This window comes from Hydra vulgaris, chromosome 04 (assembly GCF_038396675.1).
Source record: "Hydra vulgaris chromosome 04, alternate assembly HydraT2T_AEP".
In the NCBI taxonomy this organism is placed as follows: domain Eukaryota; kingdom Metazoa; phylum Cnidaria; class Hydrozoa; order Anthoathecata; family Hydridae; genus Hydra; species Hydra vulgaris.
Window position 1 is genome coordinate 6619876 of NC_088923.1, and position 21531 is coordinate 6641406.

Sequence of the window (21531 nt, forward strand, 5' to 3'; positions counted from 1 at the left end):
TGCGACCAAAAATAACATTACGTCAAATCAAATACGTCACAAACAAAAACAATATTTTTCAAAGTATTTGTTCTTAAAAAAAATAGAAATGATTAAAAAAAGAAATCGTGTCATACTTTTACTTAAAGTAAGAGCATTTTTTTAATAATAAACTACGACTTATAAACTTTACCTTAAAATCAAAAACCAAAAAAAAAAAAAAGTGCTACAAAAAAAAAATGCTACAAAAATCACAGGATCTCTTTCAATGACACTTTAATTTGAAATAAAAAAGTGTTTGAGAAAGATTTTATAGGTCAACCACTAAATAATTTCAATAGAACTACTTTTCAAAAAACAAAATTAATTTTTATAATGAAATTTATTTTCAATAAACTAAAAATATATTTTGTTATATATTATATTTTCGAATGCTTTTAAGAAGACTGGTAAAGAAGTAAATAGTTTCTTATCTCGAAATGCTTTTAAGAAGACTGGTAACTGAGAGAAGTAAATAGTTTGTTATCTCGAAATGATAGCTGGTTTTGAAATTATGAGTTCTTTTTGCTATTTTCAGAATATCTTAAAGTGATTCATGAATAAAAGATGACATAAAGACTTTATTGCGGATATCTTTAATTACGTAACGAGAGTCAGTTAAAACAGCTCTATTTCCAATTACAATAATTGACTTTTAGTAGTTAAGGAGCTATTTTAAGTTCTTTATAAACTAAATTTCTAAAATTCAAAGTAAAGTTAAGTAATTTTATAGGTTTATGATTAAGGCTATTATCTACATAAGAAATGTCATGTTATCAACTTTTTTCTATTTTTAAAAAAATACTTATTGAATCGGAGACGGTTTAACCAGTCGTTAAATAATTTGTTTTTGGTTTCTAAACCCTTTACTATTAAATTTGATTTATGTATTATTAATAATTGTTTAGTTATCTGACAACCTATTATCATTTTCTTTTCGACAAACTTTTTTAATTATCGTTAAGGATTATCTTTGTGTCATAATCCGTTCAGAATAGTAGCAGTTTAGCTTTTTTGAAGAGGTTTTCAAAAATAATGTGTTTATAGTCAATGAAACTATTTTTATGCTTAACTGATTTTTAGATTATTAACCTAAATTTTTTGCTTAATTTGATTTGTTAACCTAGATTTTTTAGTATTTTTTTTTTCTTTTCTTTTTATTAACCAGGAACAAGATATATCTTTGAAAATATTTTTTGTAAAGAAAAATTTGGTCTTTAAAAAAGTATTTGAAAATCTTCCAAATACTTAAGAATGATAAAGAATTGTTATCACAAGTTTGTCCATACAATTCACAGTGGACCAGAGTGACCGCCAGGTTAAGTTGTTCCCCAGGTCTGATTTTTCTTTTTCAATAGTTGGGTATACATTAGTAGACACCATTTAAGACATTAAAAACTTCTGAGTGATTGGACAAAGTCAAAAAAAATTTGCTCAAAAATATTTATTTTTAGCCATAAAAATCTTAATAAATTAGGTGAAAACTCGGTTGAAAGTCCGCGAAATTATTAAATTGAATATACAATGGCGGACTGTTTACATAAAACGTGTGCTGTTTGTCTTACACAGTTCGGGAAAAAGTCATCTAAAATTCAAAAGATCCCTCCAGCAATTGAAACAAAGATAAAAACTTTCGTCTGGAGTCAGTATAGTTTAGATGTAACCAACTATCCCAAGGTTATTTGTAACAATTGCCACAGAAACCTCTATGATCTCGACAAGAACAAGGTGGAGTACCTAGGGAACTGGATAGTGAAGATATCCAAGGTAAAATTCATGTCAATCTGTTTTTTTATGTATAATAATTATTATTAATTTCTAGTTAATGCTTTGTTATATTTACAATCACACAGTTTCTTAACTAAAAATATAGAACAGATTTTTTTTTTAATACATGTTATTACAACATTTACTTAGTACATGTTATTAATACATATACATGTATTAAAAAATAATACATGTGTTATTAAAAAAACTTTCAGTTTTTCTATTGTATGCGTAGACTTAAAATGTATATAACTTTATATATTATATATACAGCACGATAAGTATATGTATATACATATACTTAGTTTAAGTATGACATGCATGGAAGTATTTGAGTATAATATGTATGTATGTAGACTACATACATACTACATACATACTACATATATACTACATTGTAGTATATAAATATTGGTTATACAAAACATGTATATAAGGTTGTATAAGATAAACAACTAATTACTATTTATTTATTAACTATTTATTTACTGTTTACAGTGTAAGCTTAATATTTAATTATATAGTATATATAGTTATACTTACATAGTGTATAGTAAAATACCATTTAGTATGCTAAAATAATATCACTTACTGATCAATATTTTTTCCATTATTTTAGATTGATAGATTGCATCTTAGAAGATCATCAAATATCAAAGACATTGTTGATGAAATCAGTGCTTCTAATGATTCTGAACATGCAAAGTCTTCCAGACTATGTTCAACATGCTTTGGCTTTGTAGGTTAGAATTTTATTATTATTGTTGTGTTATTTTTTCATATATATAATGCTTCATATATATAATGCTTCACATAACAAAATTTATTGTACTTAATAAAATATTTAGTTAATTAAAAATTTTGTTCATTTGTTTTCAAACAAAAATATTTAGTGCAAGGAGTGGCTTATATCTGTACAGAGAGCAGAGCTGTGAACAATCTCATTGAAGCGGCAGAACAGTTTGGACCTAAATATTTAGAACGGGTAGCCTCAGGCAAGTATATTAAGCTGTTCTTTAATATAAATACATATTTAAAATTCCAAATAATAAACACATTTTATTTATGTATGTTGCCAGGTATACTTAAGCACAAGATGGAAGCTGAAAATATTTGTAGAGGACAGAAGTTTCAGTTGGCTACTCAAGGGTCTCCTTTGAACATTGTGGTTGGAACTCCTGACAAAAAAACTGACCGAATTGAGCTGAAACAGGTGTCCTTTGGTACTGTTATGGAGTTGGTTAAATCTCTTGAGCTTTCAAAAAATCAAACAAAGAATTTTTGTTCCAAATATAGATCTAGTATGGGAACTCAAACCTGTATTGAAGCGAACATCTTTGAAAAAATTAAAGCTCTCCATAACCGTATAGATGAATTTTACACTTCTAAAGAAGTAGGTTTTATGGATGGAGAAGAAGCCATTACTAGAACATTGGTTCATGTAAAAGATACATCTACATTTATACAGCACGTCATTACAGAAAGAGGAATAGATCCACATGACTCCATATTGAGAATAGCTATGGATTCAGGTCAGGGATTCCTTAAAGTTACTGTAAATGTGTTTAATCCCCTGGAAAAAACTTCTTCAGATTCAGAGCTAGATGATGCTGGAGTAAAAAGATCCTTTCTTATAGCAATTGTTGAGGGGGTTTCTGAAGCTAACGATAATCTTTGGAAGCTTATTGAGCCCCTAAATTTAAACGATGTAAAGTTTTACGTTGCATTTGATCTAAAATGTGCAAATTCAGTGTTTGGAATTAGTAGTCATGCTGGGAAATACAGTTGTTTATATTGTGAGGGATCCTGCGCTCTTGAGCCTGGAATTAAACGAACACTTAGGTCATTGGATGATCATTATAACAACTTTACCCTTGACGGAAAGAAGAAATCAAAAATGTCACACTTTAAAAATGTTACAAATCCAAGACTTTTGTACAATAAGGAAGATCCTGAAACTCTTCTCGAAGAGTTGGTTCCTGTTCCTGAGCTCCATGTTCTAATGGGAATAGTAAATAAACTTGCAGTACTTCTAGTCAGTGTATGGCCTTTGTTTGAGAAGTGGTTACAATCAAACTACATCATGTTTCGAGGATACCAAGGCATAGGGCTTGACGGAAACAATGCAAGCAAGTTCCTGAAGTTGGTGGATATACTTGAAAGAGATATTATAAACAATGGAAAATATGACTTACTACCAATAGTAAACTGTGTTAGAAAGTTTAAATGTCTTCAAGCAGAAGCATTTGGTATGGTAGCAGGGGATAACATCAGCACTGCTGTTCTGGAGTTTAAAAAGTCCTATGCAGATTTGATTGAATACGTGCATGCCACATTTGAGGGTATCAAGCTCAGTGTTACATGGAAAGTTCACATAGCAGTATGTCATATACTTCCTTTTCTTCATTCTACTGACTGCGGCCTAGGAGTTTACTGTGAGCAAATAGGAGAAGCTATTCATCATGAATTCAAAAAAACATGGAATAGATACAAACGAAGAGTTAACCATATAGATTATGCAAAACGACTAAAATCCAATGTTGTCGAGTTTGCATCAAAAAACATTAAATAAACTGAATAATTATATAATTTAATTTAATGTTTATAATTTCAAGTATATATTGTAAAGTATATTATTTATAGATTTAGACTTATATTATAACTAGTTAACATAAAGCTTTTTTACTTTGTGCTTTTATTTGTATAGGATAAGTTACACCTATTTTTTAATTTTTTTTTTTCAATTTTTTTTAACACCCTAGAAGTTTTAAATGTTATAAATGGTGTCTTCCCAAAATGTTATAAATAGTGTCTTCCCAAAATGTTAGAAATAGTGTATACCCAACTATTGAATAAAAAAATTCAGACCTAGGGAACATTTTAATCTGGTGGTCACTCAGGTCCACAGTGATAAGTATAGCTATTTTTTGATTTTTTTGTCTCATTTTTTTTTTGAAAATTCCAACACCCCAGAAGTTCTAAATGTTATAAATGGTGTCTACTAATGTATATCTAGCTATTGCAAAAAAAAAATTAGACCTGGGGAACAACTCAACCTGGCGGTCACTCTGGTCCACAGTGAATTATCTTTATGGTATTTGTAACCTTTACAAAGATTCTTGGAGCCCAGGATTTAGTCAATTTTGCAGGCCCTTAACAGAATGTAAAAAAACATTTTACAATTGTGCAATTACGTTTGTTTATTAGCCAATTTAAAAAATAGTTTTTCTTTGTTTTTAAGACCCTTTGCCAATTGAGGATTCTCTGATTGCCTTGTTGTTGTTGCATCACTAATAATACCAGTAACCTTTTAACGAATTTTAATATGGAAAAAAAGGTATGTAGTTTACCTAAGTTTGTCGATTTTTTTCTTTTTGTCGGAGATTTTGTGGTTAGTGTTAATTATTCTAAAGTTTTTTTCGAAGATAGCTGGTTAGTGTTATTTATTCTAAATGTTGTCTACTTATTAATCGTTCCTAAATCACAATACTTTTTTAAATCTTAATAACCTTGCTCACACATTACAAGTTATAATATTGGATAAATAAACATTAAAAATCTTTTAGACATCTTCATGAGAGTTATTTTTTATTGTTGCAACAGCAACTAGAACTACTACAAAAAATTTTCCTCAACAATTTAATAAAATGAAACTACCGACTATTTGTTGCGCCTCCTCTTCATTACGCGTAATCTTTTCATAATATTTTGTTGCCTTTAACTAACTGAATTATTTTTTATATTTTCTTAAGACCTGTTGTTATTGTCTTGTGTTGATTCTATACGCTCTGTGGCACCATGACGAGGCTTTACAACTTAAATCCTAGGGAAACAATGATCTGTAAAAAGTTTTTTATTTACTAATTATTGAACATTTAGAAACTTTTAGTACAATTAACATTCTTTATAAAAGTTAAATAAGAACTGCACTCATTTAGACATCCTATTAGGTAAAATGTCTAAAAGACATTTTGAGCATACTATAATCAAAGCTAACTTCAAATCAAGATACCTTAAGACAATCTTATCTAATTTTCTCCAAAACACTTGGAAATCTTTTACTGTAAATTCACCTTGTTGTTTTCATAGACGCTACTAGACTGTTTTAGGTCAAAATAACTAGGTCCCGTTTATATTTCTCTAAGTTCTGCTATTCAGTAAAAATGCTTTGTTTAAAGCTTAAAGCAGACATGGATTTTTTTTTTTCATTTATTGTTTTCATGTTTTACGGTATAAACATATATGTTTAAACATGTCGTATAAACATATATATTATTTGTATTTATATATAAATACAAATAATACTTCAATATAATTACAGGTCAAGAAGGAGAAATGAATTGATAAACTGCCATTTTATTTAGAGTCAGAGTAACCATTACTGACTTAGAGATGGACTTCAAAAAATCATAACTTGACTATTATGGTTAATATTTTAAACGAGAGTAGTTAGGTGTGTTTTAACGTACTTTGTGAAGTTTTGGGTATGAACCTAAAACTATTTTAAATAAAGGTGAAAAATAATAAAAATGTTAAAAAAATAAAAATTAATTTTGCCGTTTATTTTGTCTTCAAAAATATACACTTATATCTAGCATAACCATTACAGGGGCAGTTTAAGGGAAAAAAATGAGGGGAGGAGCAACTCCTTAAAAGGTTTGCTACTTAAAAAAATATAAAGGTCCTTAAAACTAAAAAATCTATTGACTGATATATGTCAAATGTCGACTACTCAACTATATTCCTTAAAAAACCGACTATAATTTGAAAGTTGCCTTTATTTAGGGAAAATCACAAAACACCCACCTACCCCTGCTTTTATATCTTTTATACAATGTCATATTATTTATGCTAGTATTACTTGGAGTAGTACTCATAAAAATAAACTGCAGCCTCTTTATTGTCAACAAAAGCATATTGCACGTCTTATAAATATTTAAAATCCTCTTACTCACTTAAAGCATTTTTATTTAATATGAATGTTCCTAATATATTAGGCAACCAGTTTTCCAAACAAACTTTGGTAAATCTTGCATTTCTTTTCGTGGAGCTTTGTTATGGAACCCAATAAGTTTAAAAAAAATTTATTTTTCTGATGAATGGAGTTATTATTCGTTCAAAAGAAAACTAAAAGATGTAGCTTTTTAAATTAAAAATATACTTATATACTTTTAAATAATACCCTGTTTCGTTTTACACAATTATGTTTAACCTTTATTCAATATAAAGTTGAAATGTGAGAAATTTTTTTTTTTATTATTTTCTTATTTTACGGCATTACTTTTTAGTAATAACCTATGTAAATCCTGGTGATCTTCTGCGTTTCAATTTGTTTATGTTAGTAGCCCATAAATATTTACCATTTTATTTTTGTTATAACTTATAATACTGCATTAAAAAATGTATATACATTAAAAGTAATTTAAATGTGCAATGTAAAGGTAATGTATCCTATCCGAGTTTAATTATGTTTATACGATAGACATGAATTATTTACTGAATTTTATCTTTGTTTTAATTTATAACATTTTAATTTTAATTTATAACATTAAGAACTTTATTAACTTTTAAGCATTAAATTTAATTTTGTAACAAAACAAACAAAAAAGTTACAAGAAATATTGAGAAAATATATATATATATATATATATATATATATATATATATATATATATATATATATATATATATATATATATATATATATATATATATATATATATATATAATAAAAAATTCAATAATTATATATATGAAAAATCAGAACTAAAAAAAAAAATATAAAAATAAAGGTAATAATAAATTGATGCATGTGTATGGATGTGTATCTTCAAATGTTTGTTATGGATTATTTGAGGTTAATCATTCTTTGGCAATGGTTTGGTGTTTATGTTGGCGGAATCGTAAACGCTCCTACCTTTTGAAATTTAATTTTGAACCTAACTTTTGAAATTTCAAAAAACATTGGGACAATCTGAAAGTGTGTTGGGAAAAATCTCTGATCTGTAAAAAGTTTTTTATTTACTAATTATTATTATATTATAAATTGATGCATGTGTATGGATGTGTATCTTCAAATGTTTGTTATGGATTATTTGAGGTTAATCATTCTTTGGCAATGGTTTGGTGTTTATGTTGGCGGTATCGTAAACGCTCCTACCTTTTGAAATTTAATTTTGAACCTAACTTTTGAAATTTCAAAAAACATTTGGACAATCTGAAAGTGTGTTGGGAAAAATGTACAAAACTATTTTAATTATTTTAATTAATATTTAATGGCGGCCCTCAACATTTTAATCATCTTATTACATATGGCGGCCCGCAGACATACATTTCAAAAATGTTTTATTAAAACAACGATAAAAAAATCACAAATAATATTCTGAACTCCTTTATTAAAAAGGTCATTTTAATAAAATTTTATTCTAAATTAATTTTCTAACTTTTTAATAAAATTGAAACTCTGAAATTAAAACCATAAAAAATTATGTAAAAATTATGACGATATATTTTAATTTTAACAATCGATATGAGAAAATAAGGCAGGTGAATATAAAAAAGCAATTGCTTTTTTGGATTATTTGTTCAACTTTACGTGAGTAAATATTTAACCAGAATCTTTCAAATTTTTATTTACGTTAAGCTGAGCAATTTACACCAAAACCGCTGAGTAAGTGCTTAGCTTTACGTAAACAAAAATTTGATCAAAGTTGGTCAAATTTTTGTTATCGTAAAGCTGAACAATTATTCCAATAACGCTGAGGAAAAGCAGTTTTTAATCATCAGGTCTAATAGATCAGTTATTATTTTGTTGTTGTTGTTTAACATGGAGCTATTTTATTTTTGTTATTGTCACCAAAATTAAAATCTCTCATTCAAAACCAAGTGCAAGCAGAAAATGTAAAATTGAAGTTGAAAAAAGAATTTTTCAATCAAAATGAGAAGTACTATACTTTTTTACAAGCATTAACGAAAGTATTATTTGCCTGATTTGTCAAGAAAAAGTTAGTATGCTGAAAGAATTCAATATCAAGAGGCACTATCAAACTCAACAGGAAAAATTTGAAATTTATCAAAAAGATAATAGGATAGACAAATTTTATGAACTCATAGCCAAAAATTTAAAAGCAACAAAATATTTTTTATTCCGTGAACAAATCAAATGAACTCATAGTCAAAGTAAGTTATAATCTGGCACATATAGTTGCATCTCATTCCAGACCTCTTACTGAAGTTGAATTTATCAAAAACTGCCCACTTGAAACTGCAAAGATTCTTTGCCTTGAAAAAATAAAAGATGGTAACAACATAAGTTTTTTAAGAAATACAGTTGCTGAGCGTGTAAATTACATAGCAACAGATTTGAGAAGTCAGTTAACAAAAATCTGCAAGGATGTTCAGGCCTTTTCAATTTCTGTTGAAGAAAGTACAGATGTCAAAGATGTTGCTCAGTTGTCTGTTTTTATCAGAGGTTGCAATTTTAAATATGAAATTACAGAAAAACTTCTGGAGTTAATTCCAATGCATGGTACAACAACAGGTGCAGAGATTTTTTTGGAGATTGAAAAAATACTGGACAAGTATAAATTTCCAATTACTAAACTAGTGTCTATAGTTACTGATGGAGCACCCGCTATGATTGGTTCGACAAAGGGCCTTGTTGGTAAATTAAATGAGAAAACTGGCAAAAAGATAACAATTTTCATGCACTAAGAAGTATTATGCGGAAAAAAAATTGATCTGGATAATGTGATTATAAGAATAGCATCTGTTGTCAACTTTTTAAGAGCAAGGGGACTAAATCATTGTCAGTTTGCTTCATTGTTGAATGAAAATGGCAGTGAATATGAGGATTTACCATATTACACTGAAGTTTGATGGTTATCATGCTACAAAGTACTAAAAGCATTCAATCATCTGAAAACTGAAATATTTCAATTTTTGGAAACAAAAGGAAAATTATTTCAGATATAAAAATTACCAAGTTTCTTCAAGATTTAGCTTTTCTTATTGATATCACAAAATCCCTAAATGATCTGAACATTATTTTGCAAGGAAAGAACAAATTGTTCACCACAATGTTTGATAATGACAGAGCTTTTCAAACCAAGCTTTTTCTCTGGGAACGCCAAATTGAACAAGAAAAATTGGTACATTTTGAGACGTGCAAGTTTATGAAGCTGCAAGACCCAAATTTTATGTTTAGCAGCTACTCAAAAATATAAACAATGTAAAACAAGTTTTTGAAGTGAGGTTTCAAGATTTCAAAAAATGTAAACCAAAGTTTGCTTTATTCACCCTACCATTCAACTCTGATATTGAAAAAGCGGAAGAAGATCTGCAAATGGAAATAATTAAACTTCAGTGTGATTCTGTTCTCAAACAACAGTTTACTGATTATGGTGTACCCAAGTTTTATTCATTTTTAATACCACGGCAATTTCCCAAGATGATTGAATTTGCTTGTCAAATATGTGCAATGTTTGGGAGACTTATCTTTGTGAGCAATATTTTTCACATATGAAACGAAATAAAAACCCTGAGAGGTCCAGGCTTACTGATGAACATTTGTCTTCCATAACGAAAGTGGTAGCTAGCCAAGACATCCAAAAACCAGACCTTATTAAGCTTTCAGCGAATAAAAGATGTCAAATTTCTGGCCCCCATACTAAATTGAGTTTGACACGTCTGGAAAAGATTATAAGATATCTCTAATTGGATTGATTATACAGGAACATCTTGCAATTAGTTAAAAAATTTTGTTTCATTGAAGTTCTTTATTTATAATTTCATATTTAAAACCTTCTTTAATAGGTAGCTATAATGAACTGATAAGCTGCTATAATGAAATGCACCAAAAACTCTCGCAAAGATCAAGATAATTACCTCCTGTTGATGTCAAAAACCGTATTGATATTAATAAATAAATGGTTTAATTTTAAGTATTCATAAAGTTGGTTTTATACTCTCAAATACTTATTTATAATTACTCTCAAGGGTTGATTAGCTTGCATTTACTTTTCATTACTTTTACTACAGAATTATTATTATATATGAAGTGACTTTTTTTTACAAATAATACACGCGTTGGTTTGAGATTTACATAAATGGTGAGAGGAGCAACTTTTTTTTCATATTTCATTAGATTATTGTAATTGTCATATATTTTATTAGTGTTAAATGTGACAACAGATTATTTAAAATTACATTAAAAACTTAGTTTTCATAATGCTTTTACAAAATAAATTTTACTTTTATTAAAATGATAATTTTTATGAAAGAGTTAAAAAAAATCACTAATCATATTTAACCAGGTTTCGAAATTTTTATTGTTTTTATTCAAATTCTCTTTATTTTCTTTATTTTAGTGTTTCAGTTTTATTTTGTTAAGTTTATCGATATTGGCTATAATTTTAAATAAATTTTTCTTTGTTATAAATGTTTCTCTATTTAAGAAATAAGTTACTCATTTTATAACCCGTTTTGTTAACTTTTTACAAATGCGATTATTATTTTTTAGATCATATTAAAAAACTAAAAACTGTAATTAAATTATTCATCAATAGTAATCATTCACACTCTGAAGGAAATAGGTTTATGCCAAAAAAATTAATCTAGACTTTCAGAAAATAAAACTTGAAAAAAAAAATTTGGGATGCAAGAAAAAAATAACATTTTTGTAAACACTCTGTAAGTCTAGTATTTTCACTAACATGTGCATTAAGTCTTTTACTAAATCATAAAAACCAATTAGAAGTTAGCAGATTTAACAGTTCATCGCGATCAAATTAAACTATATTTACATTGGCTATGAAAAATATTATAAAATATGTAAAAGCCTACGAAATATTCAAAATTTTTAATTTTAAGTTTTAAATTATTCTAAGATCTATACGTATCATATGTATTGAGAGAAAGTGAGAGAGAGTGAGAGAGAAAAACGTAAATAAAAAGTCATTGATTTAGTGATATAGAATTGTCATGGTTGAAAAATTAATTCTTTTCATGGTTGAAAAATTATTTTATAAATAAATATAAAGGTTTACATTTTATATGCTGACACTTTTGCTTGTGGGTTTATAAAATCTTGTGAAGTATTACGCTTGTATTATTAAAAAAAAGAAACGTAATGTAAGTTAACAAAATCTGGATATGAGACGTAGTTAAAATACGTCTCAAATATAGAATTTGTTTTAACGTTAAGCTACGTTTTAATTTACATTTTTTTAAAATTGCACTCCTATAAGTTTATAAAAAATAATTGAGTGACTTTACGAACTAAATTTTTTTTTATGGAACAAGTTAGTTACAAAAAAAAAAAGTAACTAGTTAAGACGAATCTATTTTACAATAAAAATAAAGGATGATAATTAGCAATTTTTAAAAAAATATTTTTTAGTTAGTAACGTTACGTTACGCTTCAATTAGTTACACTTTATAAGGTTTAAAAAAAACAATTAAGATGTAACGTTTCGAATCGAGATTTTTTATTGTGTTTTCGAATTGAAATTTTTTTATGTGGCTAAGTTACCAATTGAGACAAAGCTATTTTACAATAAAAATAAAACAAAAGAAAGTATATAGCAACACGGCAATGGTTAACAAACGTTTACCGCATTATCATTAATTAAAAATTAGAGAATGACACCTTGTTACCAATTGTAACCAATTGAGACATAGCGTAAATTTAAAAAGTTTTTGACAAACATTTTAATATGAGGACTAAACAACAATCTGCCGAGCCAGACATTATTTACCACTAGTACTTAAAGGATGCCGACTAATACATTAAACCACAAGGATAGTTGAAATAAACTGAGAATTTTTTGCTTTGAGAAAGACAATACATTTAGAGAAATCACTAGACGAACTTATATAAATATGTATATTCAATTTATCTATATGTATATGTATATATATATATATATATATATATATATATATATATATATATATATATATATATATATATATATATATATATATATATATATATATATATATATATATGTAGGGGAGACTGCGGTAATGGCGAACGCGGGGTAACTCCGAACATGGTCAAAACAGCATTGTAAAAAAATAAATTCGACAATTTTTTTTTACCTGCTGAGAAGGGATCCTATGCTTAGTTCCAGACGTGCAGTAGTGTAATGAAGCTGCGGATGTTGTTCACTATAATTTGATTTTAAATTTTTCTGATAATTTTATGCAACTTTTTTCTTGAGTAACACTCTGTTGTAGCTTCTATGGAAATAAAGTCACTCCTTTTTTTTGTTTTTGTTGCATAATATAGTTTTTAGACTTAGTTATTACAATTAGCTTTTTATTCGCTATTACACAACAGTGCTTGTGATTGCCCCCCAATGTGTTCGGAATTACCCCACGTAGGGAGGGTAATTCCGAACACCAATGGTTTTATTTCTGGCATAAATTTTTATTTTATAATAAGATTTTTAAAAATTCCTTTTGAGGGTTTGTGACTGAGTAGTTAAACTAATTGATAAGCAATAAATATGATCAATTTTGTATAACTGGTGTCTTTAATTTGCATTCCCGCTTAGGTGTTCGCCAATACCCCACTCTCCCCTATATATGTATATATATATATATATATATATATATATATATATATATATATATATATATATATATATATATATATATATATATATATATATATATGTATATATGTATATATATATATATATATATATATGTATATATGTATATATATATATATATATATATATATATATATATATATATATATATATATATATATATATATATATATATATATATATATATATATTATATACAAATATCTACAAAAAAAGCTTTACGATATAAAATACAAGTTTTTCCATAATTGGTATGCAGAAGAAAAAAAAATATGTATATAAATTAGCAGAAAATCATTTTTCGAAATTTTTTAATTTTTACACTGTGTATTATTAATTAAGACTCATCAGAAATGAATGTTCAAATAATTAAAACTTCAATTTGTACCAAAAATTAAATTACAGGAAATCATAAATATCTTAGTTTGGAGGCTAAGTAAGCGCGAATTTCATAAGTGAAAACTGGCACAAGTGCGTAGCGTTGCAATAAGTTCGCACTTATGTTAGTTCGTACTTACGTCAGTTCGCACTTACGTCAGTTCGCATTTACGTCAGTTTGCACTTACGTCAGTTCGCACTTACGTCAGTTTGCACTTACGTCAGTTCGCACTTACGCAATTTGCCAGTTCGCACTTATGAAATTCGCTCTTATTCAGTTTTCGCTACAGTAAATTTTCACACATTTTTGGAATTGTGGAATATGCTGACATAATAATAAAAGGAATTCTTTAGAATTGTTCACTTCTATTTTTATTGTTTTTAATATATTTTTGAAGAGGGGATTTATTATTGTTATTATTTTTGAGCTCACTTATTTTTATAGTTTTTTCGGAGAAACTTATTTTCATGCCTGTATTTAGAAATTAATTGAAAACACCCTCTTGGTTTGCATGTTTATTATTTATTTGCACGTGCACTATTTCAAAATTTTCGTGTAGACATAATATGCATTTTTTAGAAATATTATATGCAGGCGTTTTTTTAAGAATGGGCCAATGCAATATAAAATCAATTTTTTTATCTTTCCCGTATGTACTTTGACAGCATAGCGTCTTTTAAATGCTTATTGTTTTTTAAATATTGTTTATGGTGCGCAAAACTTTTTTTCCATTCACCCTCTGTTAAGCCAATATATTGTTTATCAGGTACATTCGTAAGGAAACAATTCATTTATATACCAAGTTTTTTGATAAATATTTTCCACTAATCAGGCAACTGTTTTTTGGTTTACAATTACAATTTTTTCTTTTTTTTTTCATTTCGGATTTTTTTGTTTTGTTTAGTAATGCATTATTGTGACATTTTATAAATCTTTCCATATTTTTTATGCAACTGCGGCAAAATTTTCGAGTTGTATTTCGATGAAAAAATTGTATGTAATTTATTAGACGGTTAAAAGCGTTTTTTAACTAATTTTAAAAACACTTATATTATATTATTAGAAACATTTTTACTATACGAGTTGGGGGTTAAGGACCAAATTGCATTTCTAGTTCTATTTCTCTTTTTGTATAATTTTTGTCAGGGTCAAATTTTAGTTCAAAACTTTAACATCCATTTCTTTTAAGGACATATTCAAAAATTCGTTTTTTTTCAAAATAAAGTAATGTTATTTTGCAATATTTTATTATACGAATTGTCTCTTTTGGAATAATGTGTGGATTTTTGCAAATTCAACTGCTTTATCTTAACTAACTGCAGCAATTGAGGGCTAAAAATCATTAATGTTAAATTGAATAAATGCACAGTCATTTTTATTTTATTATTATTGGTCTGTACTTTAAGAACATTGAGCACATTATTTGGTATAACACATTTAAAGTTATTTATTTATTTATTTGAGAATGAATTTACATATATATATATATATATATATATATATATATATATATATATATATATATATATATATATATATATGTATATTATCTGTGAGTGTATATATTATTTGAAGGTGAGAGAAAGAGAGATAAATTTATTTTACAATGCAAATATAAACTCATACCTATAAGTAGGCAAAAATATCAAATACGGTGCTGTTAATATAATAACTAGTATGCGCCACTGCCACACTAACCAAGATTGTAAAGCCATTAAGCACATTGCAATTGTATATGAACACCAAACAAGATTTGAATAACTACGAGAAGACGGGCCAAGTAACTCTGTCATTAAAATCCATAATGATAAGTACAAACCTCCTTGCAAAAAACCAGTCAGTATACGCAAAACAAAAAAAGTCCAAAAGTCGCGGACAAAGGCTGAAGCAAACGATAACGCTATCAGCACTACAAACGTCGGAAATAATGTGCGTTTTCGTCCGTATCTAAGTATGTAAATTTATATACTATGTTTGTTACAAAAACATTACTTCATACCTTACTACAGTAATAAACTTCTTGATACTCAACTATATTTCTTTATATACATCTACTATTATTACTATTCGTATATGCATCCCATTATATATATATACACACACATATATATATATATATATATATATATATATATATATATATATATATATATATATATATATATATATATATACATGCATATATATGTGTATATATGTATATATATATATGATGTTCGTAAGACATATATATATATATATATATATATATATATATATATATATATATATATATATATATATATATATATATATATATATATATATATATGATGTTTGTAAGACGTCTAAGTAATGTTTTGTGCCCGTTGGGTTAAAATGAATGTTTGTGGAAAAAGTGCAGTTTTTTTTATACTCTTTATATCTTATAATGCTGATTTAGGTGAGCAGTGTGACGTCAATTGAAAAAGTCTGCTGCCGGAGGCTTTAGCACATACATCAACTGACAAATATCCCGACTCGCATCGGTGTACTGTTACAACAACTGAGGCTTTGGCATGGGGCAGAAATCTTTTTATTCATTATTCTTTGTTTTTTTCTTCTAAAAAAGCCATATCGATTTAAATAAGCAAAAAAAGTAAGCAAATACTTACATAAGTATGCAGTAGTATATATATATATATATATATATATATATATATATATATATATATATATATATATATATATATATATATATATATATATATATATATATATATATATATATATATATATATATATATATATGTATATATATATATATGTATATATATATATATATATATATATATATATATATATATATATATATATATATATATATATATATTTAAATTTTTCAAGTCAATATAAAATGTTAAATACAATAATGTATTGACAAATATTTAACATAAAAGTAAGGCTAGAAAAATTAATCGAAAAAACAAGCATAGTTATTGAAATGTTTTAGGTCATTCAACCCATCAACAGAAAAACCATTTTCTATTGGTAAAAATTTAATGAAATAATATAGATCAAAATATATAAACAATACTTCTTACAGTTTTGGTATTTGCTTCTTTTTTTCTGAAAAAATAGCCGAAGTTATAATGTGCTGTGAACTGTTTTGATTCTGATATGTCGTAAAATACTTTAGGACTTTTTTAAAAAGTTAGGGCATTTAAAAAGCAGTTTTTAATAAAAATTTTACATTAATTTTTACAGAAAAAATACGGTAAATGATACAATCGACTTGTTGTTATTGTATATGCTGGAATAAATGTTACTTTAAGATACTGCTAAAAGTATTTAAAAGAAACGTTTGATTTTCGTTGTCCAAAATAATGATTTACCAAACCTTATTTAAAAGAAGACAATTTGAAGAGTTATGTATAAACTTTTTAAAATGTAGTCAACAATTGACAATTGATAATCTTTTCATAATCGATAATTGACGGTTTTTTTATAATCGATAATTGACGGTTTTTTCATAATCGATAACTGACGGTTTTTTCATAATCGATAATTGACGATAAAAGCGGTTAATCGTTGACTTTTATTATTTAACCAAACAAAAATAATTTTTATATTGTATTGTTATTAATTTTATTGTATTGTATTGTATTATTAATTTTATTGCATTTTATTGTATAATATTGTATTGTTATTCTAAAACTGTTTGAAAAAATGTCTTGTTAAGAAACTATTATTTAAAGAAATGCCTAGTAAAGAAACTTTTATTTAAAGAAACTTTATGTATAGAAACTTTAATTTGAAGAAATGTCTTGTAAAGAAACTCTTAGAAAACAGTAGTTAAAAAAGAGGTAGACCTTCATGAGTAGATCTTAATGTACCTATATATTTATAAAATTATATAAAATTTTACAGATCACTATGGCGCACATTTTTATTTCTAATATGGTCAATAAATACTGGAATTGCATAAAAATAAAGTATTGACAAAAGAACATAATCATAGAAGAATGGAACATGAACTGTATAGAGAACATTTTAGATGGAGTATAAAAAGTAAAATCTTATTAAATCCCAACACTATTATAATATCATTAAAATATGTTGTGAAAAAACGCCAAAGATGCAGTATTAAAAAACACCAAACTCTTATTCTGGATGGGTTACACAGTGGACCGTTAGTGGCAGCCGCCAAAAGTGGCTAGTCGGTTTCTAGCTAGTATTAACATATCGGAATATTTTCATCTGGCCATTTATAGCATTTATCCACTAATAGTACACAAAGTATCTGGTGTACAAAACTCCAATGAACCGCTCAAAATGTGAGCCTATGTAAGCATATGTAAGCATTCCTATATAGGTCCATTGCGAATCCACTAAAGCAATGTTTTCTGGTAGTGTTAGCTTGTTAGCAAACACTCTTACTCTTTTATTTAGTAACCGTGATCGAGTAGATGGAGTTGTGGCTTAGAACCAGTTTCAAGTTTTAATGCCTGCTCCAGCCAAATAAGCAACATCGATAAGAAGGAGGTGAGAACTTCTTCGTTATTTAAATGCTTTGTAATAAGATCATTAGGTCTTCATAGATCGTAGGTTTTCTTGGAGCAATTAATAAACACCAAATTATACTTTTAGAAAGGTGTTAGTTTGGTATTCAAAAACTTTTTTTTTAAATAATTATTATAAAAATATTTTATAAATAACTTTTTAGATAAAAGTTTTATAATTCAGTTTTCAATTTTTTTTTTTTTTTTTGAAGGCTTTAGTAAATTATTTTGAAAATTGTAAGCATTGATTATTTAGAAATAGATTTTAATATTAAAATCTATTTCTATATAATCAATGCTTGAAATCTACGCTAAAGTTTTTAACATTAATTTTAACACATTTAGTAGTGAAAATTTAGAGGAGTTTCTTTCGTTTATTTTATATTCACATTATTTTTCTATCATAAAAATATATTTATTGCATTTCATTTATCTTATTTTATATTATAATATTGATTTTTATAATTATAATAAAACCTCTGGCGCGATGTTTACTCAGGAGGTTAAACCACAATTGCTTATTATATTTAATTTATTTTTAACAAAATACCTCGTTTTTACCTAATTTTTTATGGGTTTTTTCTTAGTAATTATTTAAATTTGTGATGTATTTTACCTATCATTGCAAGGTTTTAACTCACAGCATGAAAACTAAAAAATAGAAGAATGCTTCTATGAACCTTTGACAAGTCAAGAAAGATTAGTCTTAGTTATAGATTAAATTATGCAGTAATAACAGTAAGATGTTAATTTTTTTTTCCAGGACATATGGCTATCCTGTCAAAAATGGTTGTGCTCCCAATCGGCACATCTAGTTTCTTTTTCAGAATTAAGACCTGTATAGACACGTGTTTGTCACGATCCAGGCGTAAACCAAAAACATGGGTATATTACGGAGAGTTTTAATTGAGTTTAAAATGTGTTTTTTAAGGTTATGCCATATATCCGGCCCGCCCCGACCCAAAAAACTAAAACCCGTCCCAGCCCAACCTTAAAGCCGACTTTTCTTTATTTTTCTGAAGTTCATTGTTTTTGTAAACGACATACACTGCAGGCCAAAAGTTTCCGGACACTTGATATTTTTATATAAAAAGCTAAAATCTATCCTGTATCATTAAATTAACCAATAAAATTAATTTATAATACTTAAACTTACTAATTTTAAGTGTTTATGTAAGTTTGAGGTCAGTAATTGGGTATTACTGACCTCAAACTTAAATAAGTAAGTTTTTTTTTTTAATTGTTAATTTTAACTTGATATATAGCTTTACATTACTCTTAAGAGTTTGGTCTTGTTAAAGTTATTTATTTGTTGAAACATGAAGTAAATATTTATAATATAATGATAGCCGACTAAAATGATTAAAAATATTTAGTTTTGTTTAGCTTTCATTTGGTATTAATGATGGTTACATTAAAAAATCTTAAAAAAGATTTTAAAATTTTATAATTCGACTATTTAACTAAAAATATGGGTAAGAAACTTTCTTTAACGGTTGCAAAACGTTCTGAAATAATTACATTACATAAAGAAAGTTATTCAGTTCGTAAAATTTGCAAAAAATTAAAAGTTGCCAGAAGTACTGTACAAGATACCATCAAACGATGGAAAGAAACAGGCATTTTTGAAGACAAAAAAAGATTTGGTTGACCACGAAAAACAACAAAAGCAGAATATAATAGTATAATATTGATGAGTAAAAGGAATCGAAGACTTACGGCCCCGGAAATAACTTCAGGCTTTAATAGGAGTCATTCAAAATCTATTTCATTAACCACTAAGAAACGACGTCTTAGACAAGCAGGACTTTCTGGCCGTATAGCGGTCAGGAAACCGTTGCTACGGATTGGAAATAAAAAGAAAAGGTTACAATGGGCTATAGACCACCAAAATTGGACAAAACGAGACTGGGCAAAAGTACTATGGACCGACGAGTCCAAATTTGAACTGTTTGGGCAAAGACGTAGAATTTACATCAGAAGAACAACAAAAGAAAAAATGATCCCAGAGTGTTTAGTGGCGACAATCAAGCATGGTGGTGGGTCAGTTATGGTATGGGGATGTTTTTCTTCAGCTGGTGTTGGTGACCTAGTTAAAATTGAGGGTATTATGAAAAAAGAACAATATAAAACAATTCTAGAAAACAATGCTATACCTTCTGGCTTAAGAACTATTGGTCGTAGTTTTGTTTTTATGCAGGACAATGACCCTAAACACACCTCAAAATTATGTAAGAACTACATAAAGGAACAAGAGGATAATGGTGTCCTCAAAAACATGACCTGGCCGGCCCAATCACCAGATTTGAACCCAATAGAGTTACTGTGGGAAGAATTGGACAGAAAGGTCAGACAAAAATGCCCAACATCCAAAGAGCACCTGTGGCAGATATTAGAAGAATCCTGGTTATCAATTACACCCGAAATAATAGATAAATTAATAAATAGGATGCCACGGATCGCAAAAAAAGTGATAAAAACTCGTGGGTTATTTTTTGACGAAAAGACAATTTAATAATAATAGTATTGTTAGTATTTTTTTTCTTTTTTTTTTTTTCTTTTTTTTTTTTCTTAAATAGTAACTATATGTATCTTTTATAAAATAAATATGATAAAAGAATTTTTTTGAAATAATTATGGGAGTTTTAATTAAAAAATTAAACAAAATCCAAGTGTCCGGAAACTTTTGGCCTGCAGTGTACATTTGTTTACCTTTTTATTGGTAAAAATTTTAATATATATATATATATATATATATATATATATATATATATATATATATATATATATATATATATATATATATATATATATATATATATATATATATATATATATATATATATATATATATGTGTGTGTGTATATTTATATATTAAACTTTTAAGCTATATTTATTATCTTACTTTATCATATTATTTTATAACATATATATAAAATAATATAATAAAGTAAGATAATAAAGATAATGTAATAAAATAATATTTTTAAAAATGTAAATTTTTTGTTTTTACAAAAAAATTATTGTGTCTATTATATATATATAATAGACACAATAATTTTTATATATAGTATCTAAAGTATTGTATATAGTGTCTAAATTATAAAGTTGTACGGTTTTTATAGGAAGCAATAAAATAACTACTTAAACCAATATGTAAATGTGTGGGTTTTATACAAAACTTAAAAAATCATTTTAATTGTATGATCCAGGAAGTACTAAAAC

General features: G+C 26.7%; 2 protein-coding genes across 3 annotated transcripts in view; one reads left to right on the forward strand and one right to left on the reverse strand.

Moving 5' to 3' along the window:
• LOC101236644 (solute carrier family 22 member 15-like) overlaps positions 1-21531 on the reverse strand; it is a 69747-nt gene that overhangs the window by 34968 nt on the left and 13248 nt on the right. Inside the window, exon 3 of one of the 2 annotated variants that reach the window (XM_065795332.1) lies at positions 15412-15732. The exons of the other annotated variant lie outside the window; for it this stretch is intronic. Within the exon in view, the coding sequence (XP_065651404.1) occupies positions 15412-15732 (321 nt within the window). The remainder of the gene's footprint in view (positions 1-15411; positions 15733-21531) is intronic. 2 annotated transcript variants of the gene reach the window in all.
• On the forward strand, positions 1522-4461 carry LOC136079534 (uncharacterized). The gene is made up of 4 exons (XM_065795331.1): positions 1522-1785; positions 2405-2528; positions 2679-2780; positions 2865-4461. Exons 1-4 carry the CDS (start codon positions 1543-1545, stop codon positions 4355-4357), a joined length of 1962 nt encoding a protein of 653 aa, XP_065651403.1. The 5' UTR covers positions 1522-1542; the 3' UTR covers positions 4358-4461.

Excerpts from the sequence above, each read along its gene's own strand:
- LOC136079534 (XM_065795331.1), top strand. The coding sequence starts at position 1,543 with ATGGCGGACTGTTTACATAAAACGTGTGCTGTTTGTCTTACACAGTTC. Across the intron at positions 1,786-2,404 it reads GGATAGTGAAGATATCCAAG|ATTGATAGATTGCATCTTAG; the intron begins GTAAAATTCATG and ends CCATTATTTTAG. Across the intron at positions 2,529-2,678 it reads AACATGCTTTGGCTTTGTAG|TGCAAGGAGTGGCTTATATC; the intron begins GTTAGAATTTTA and ends AAAAATATTTAG.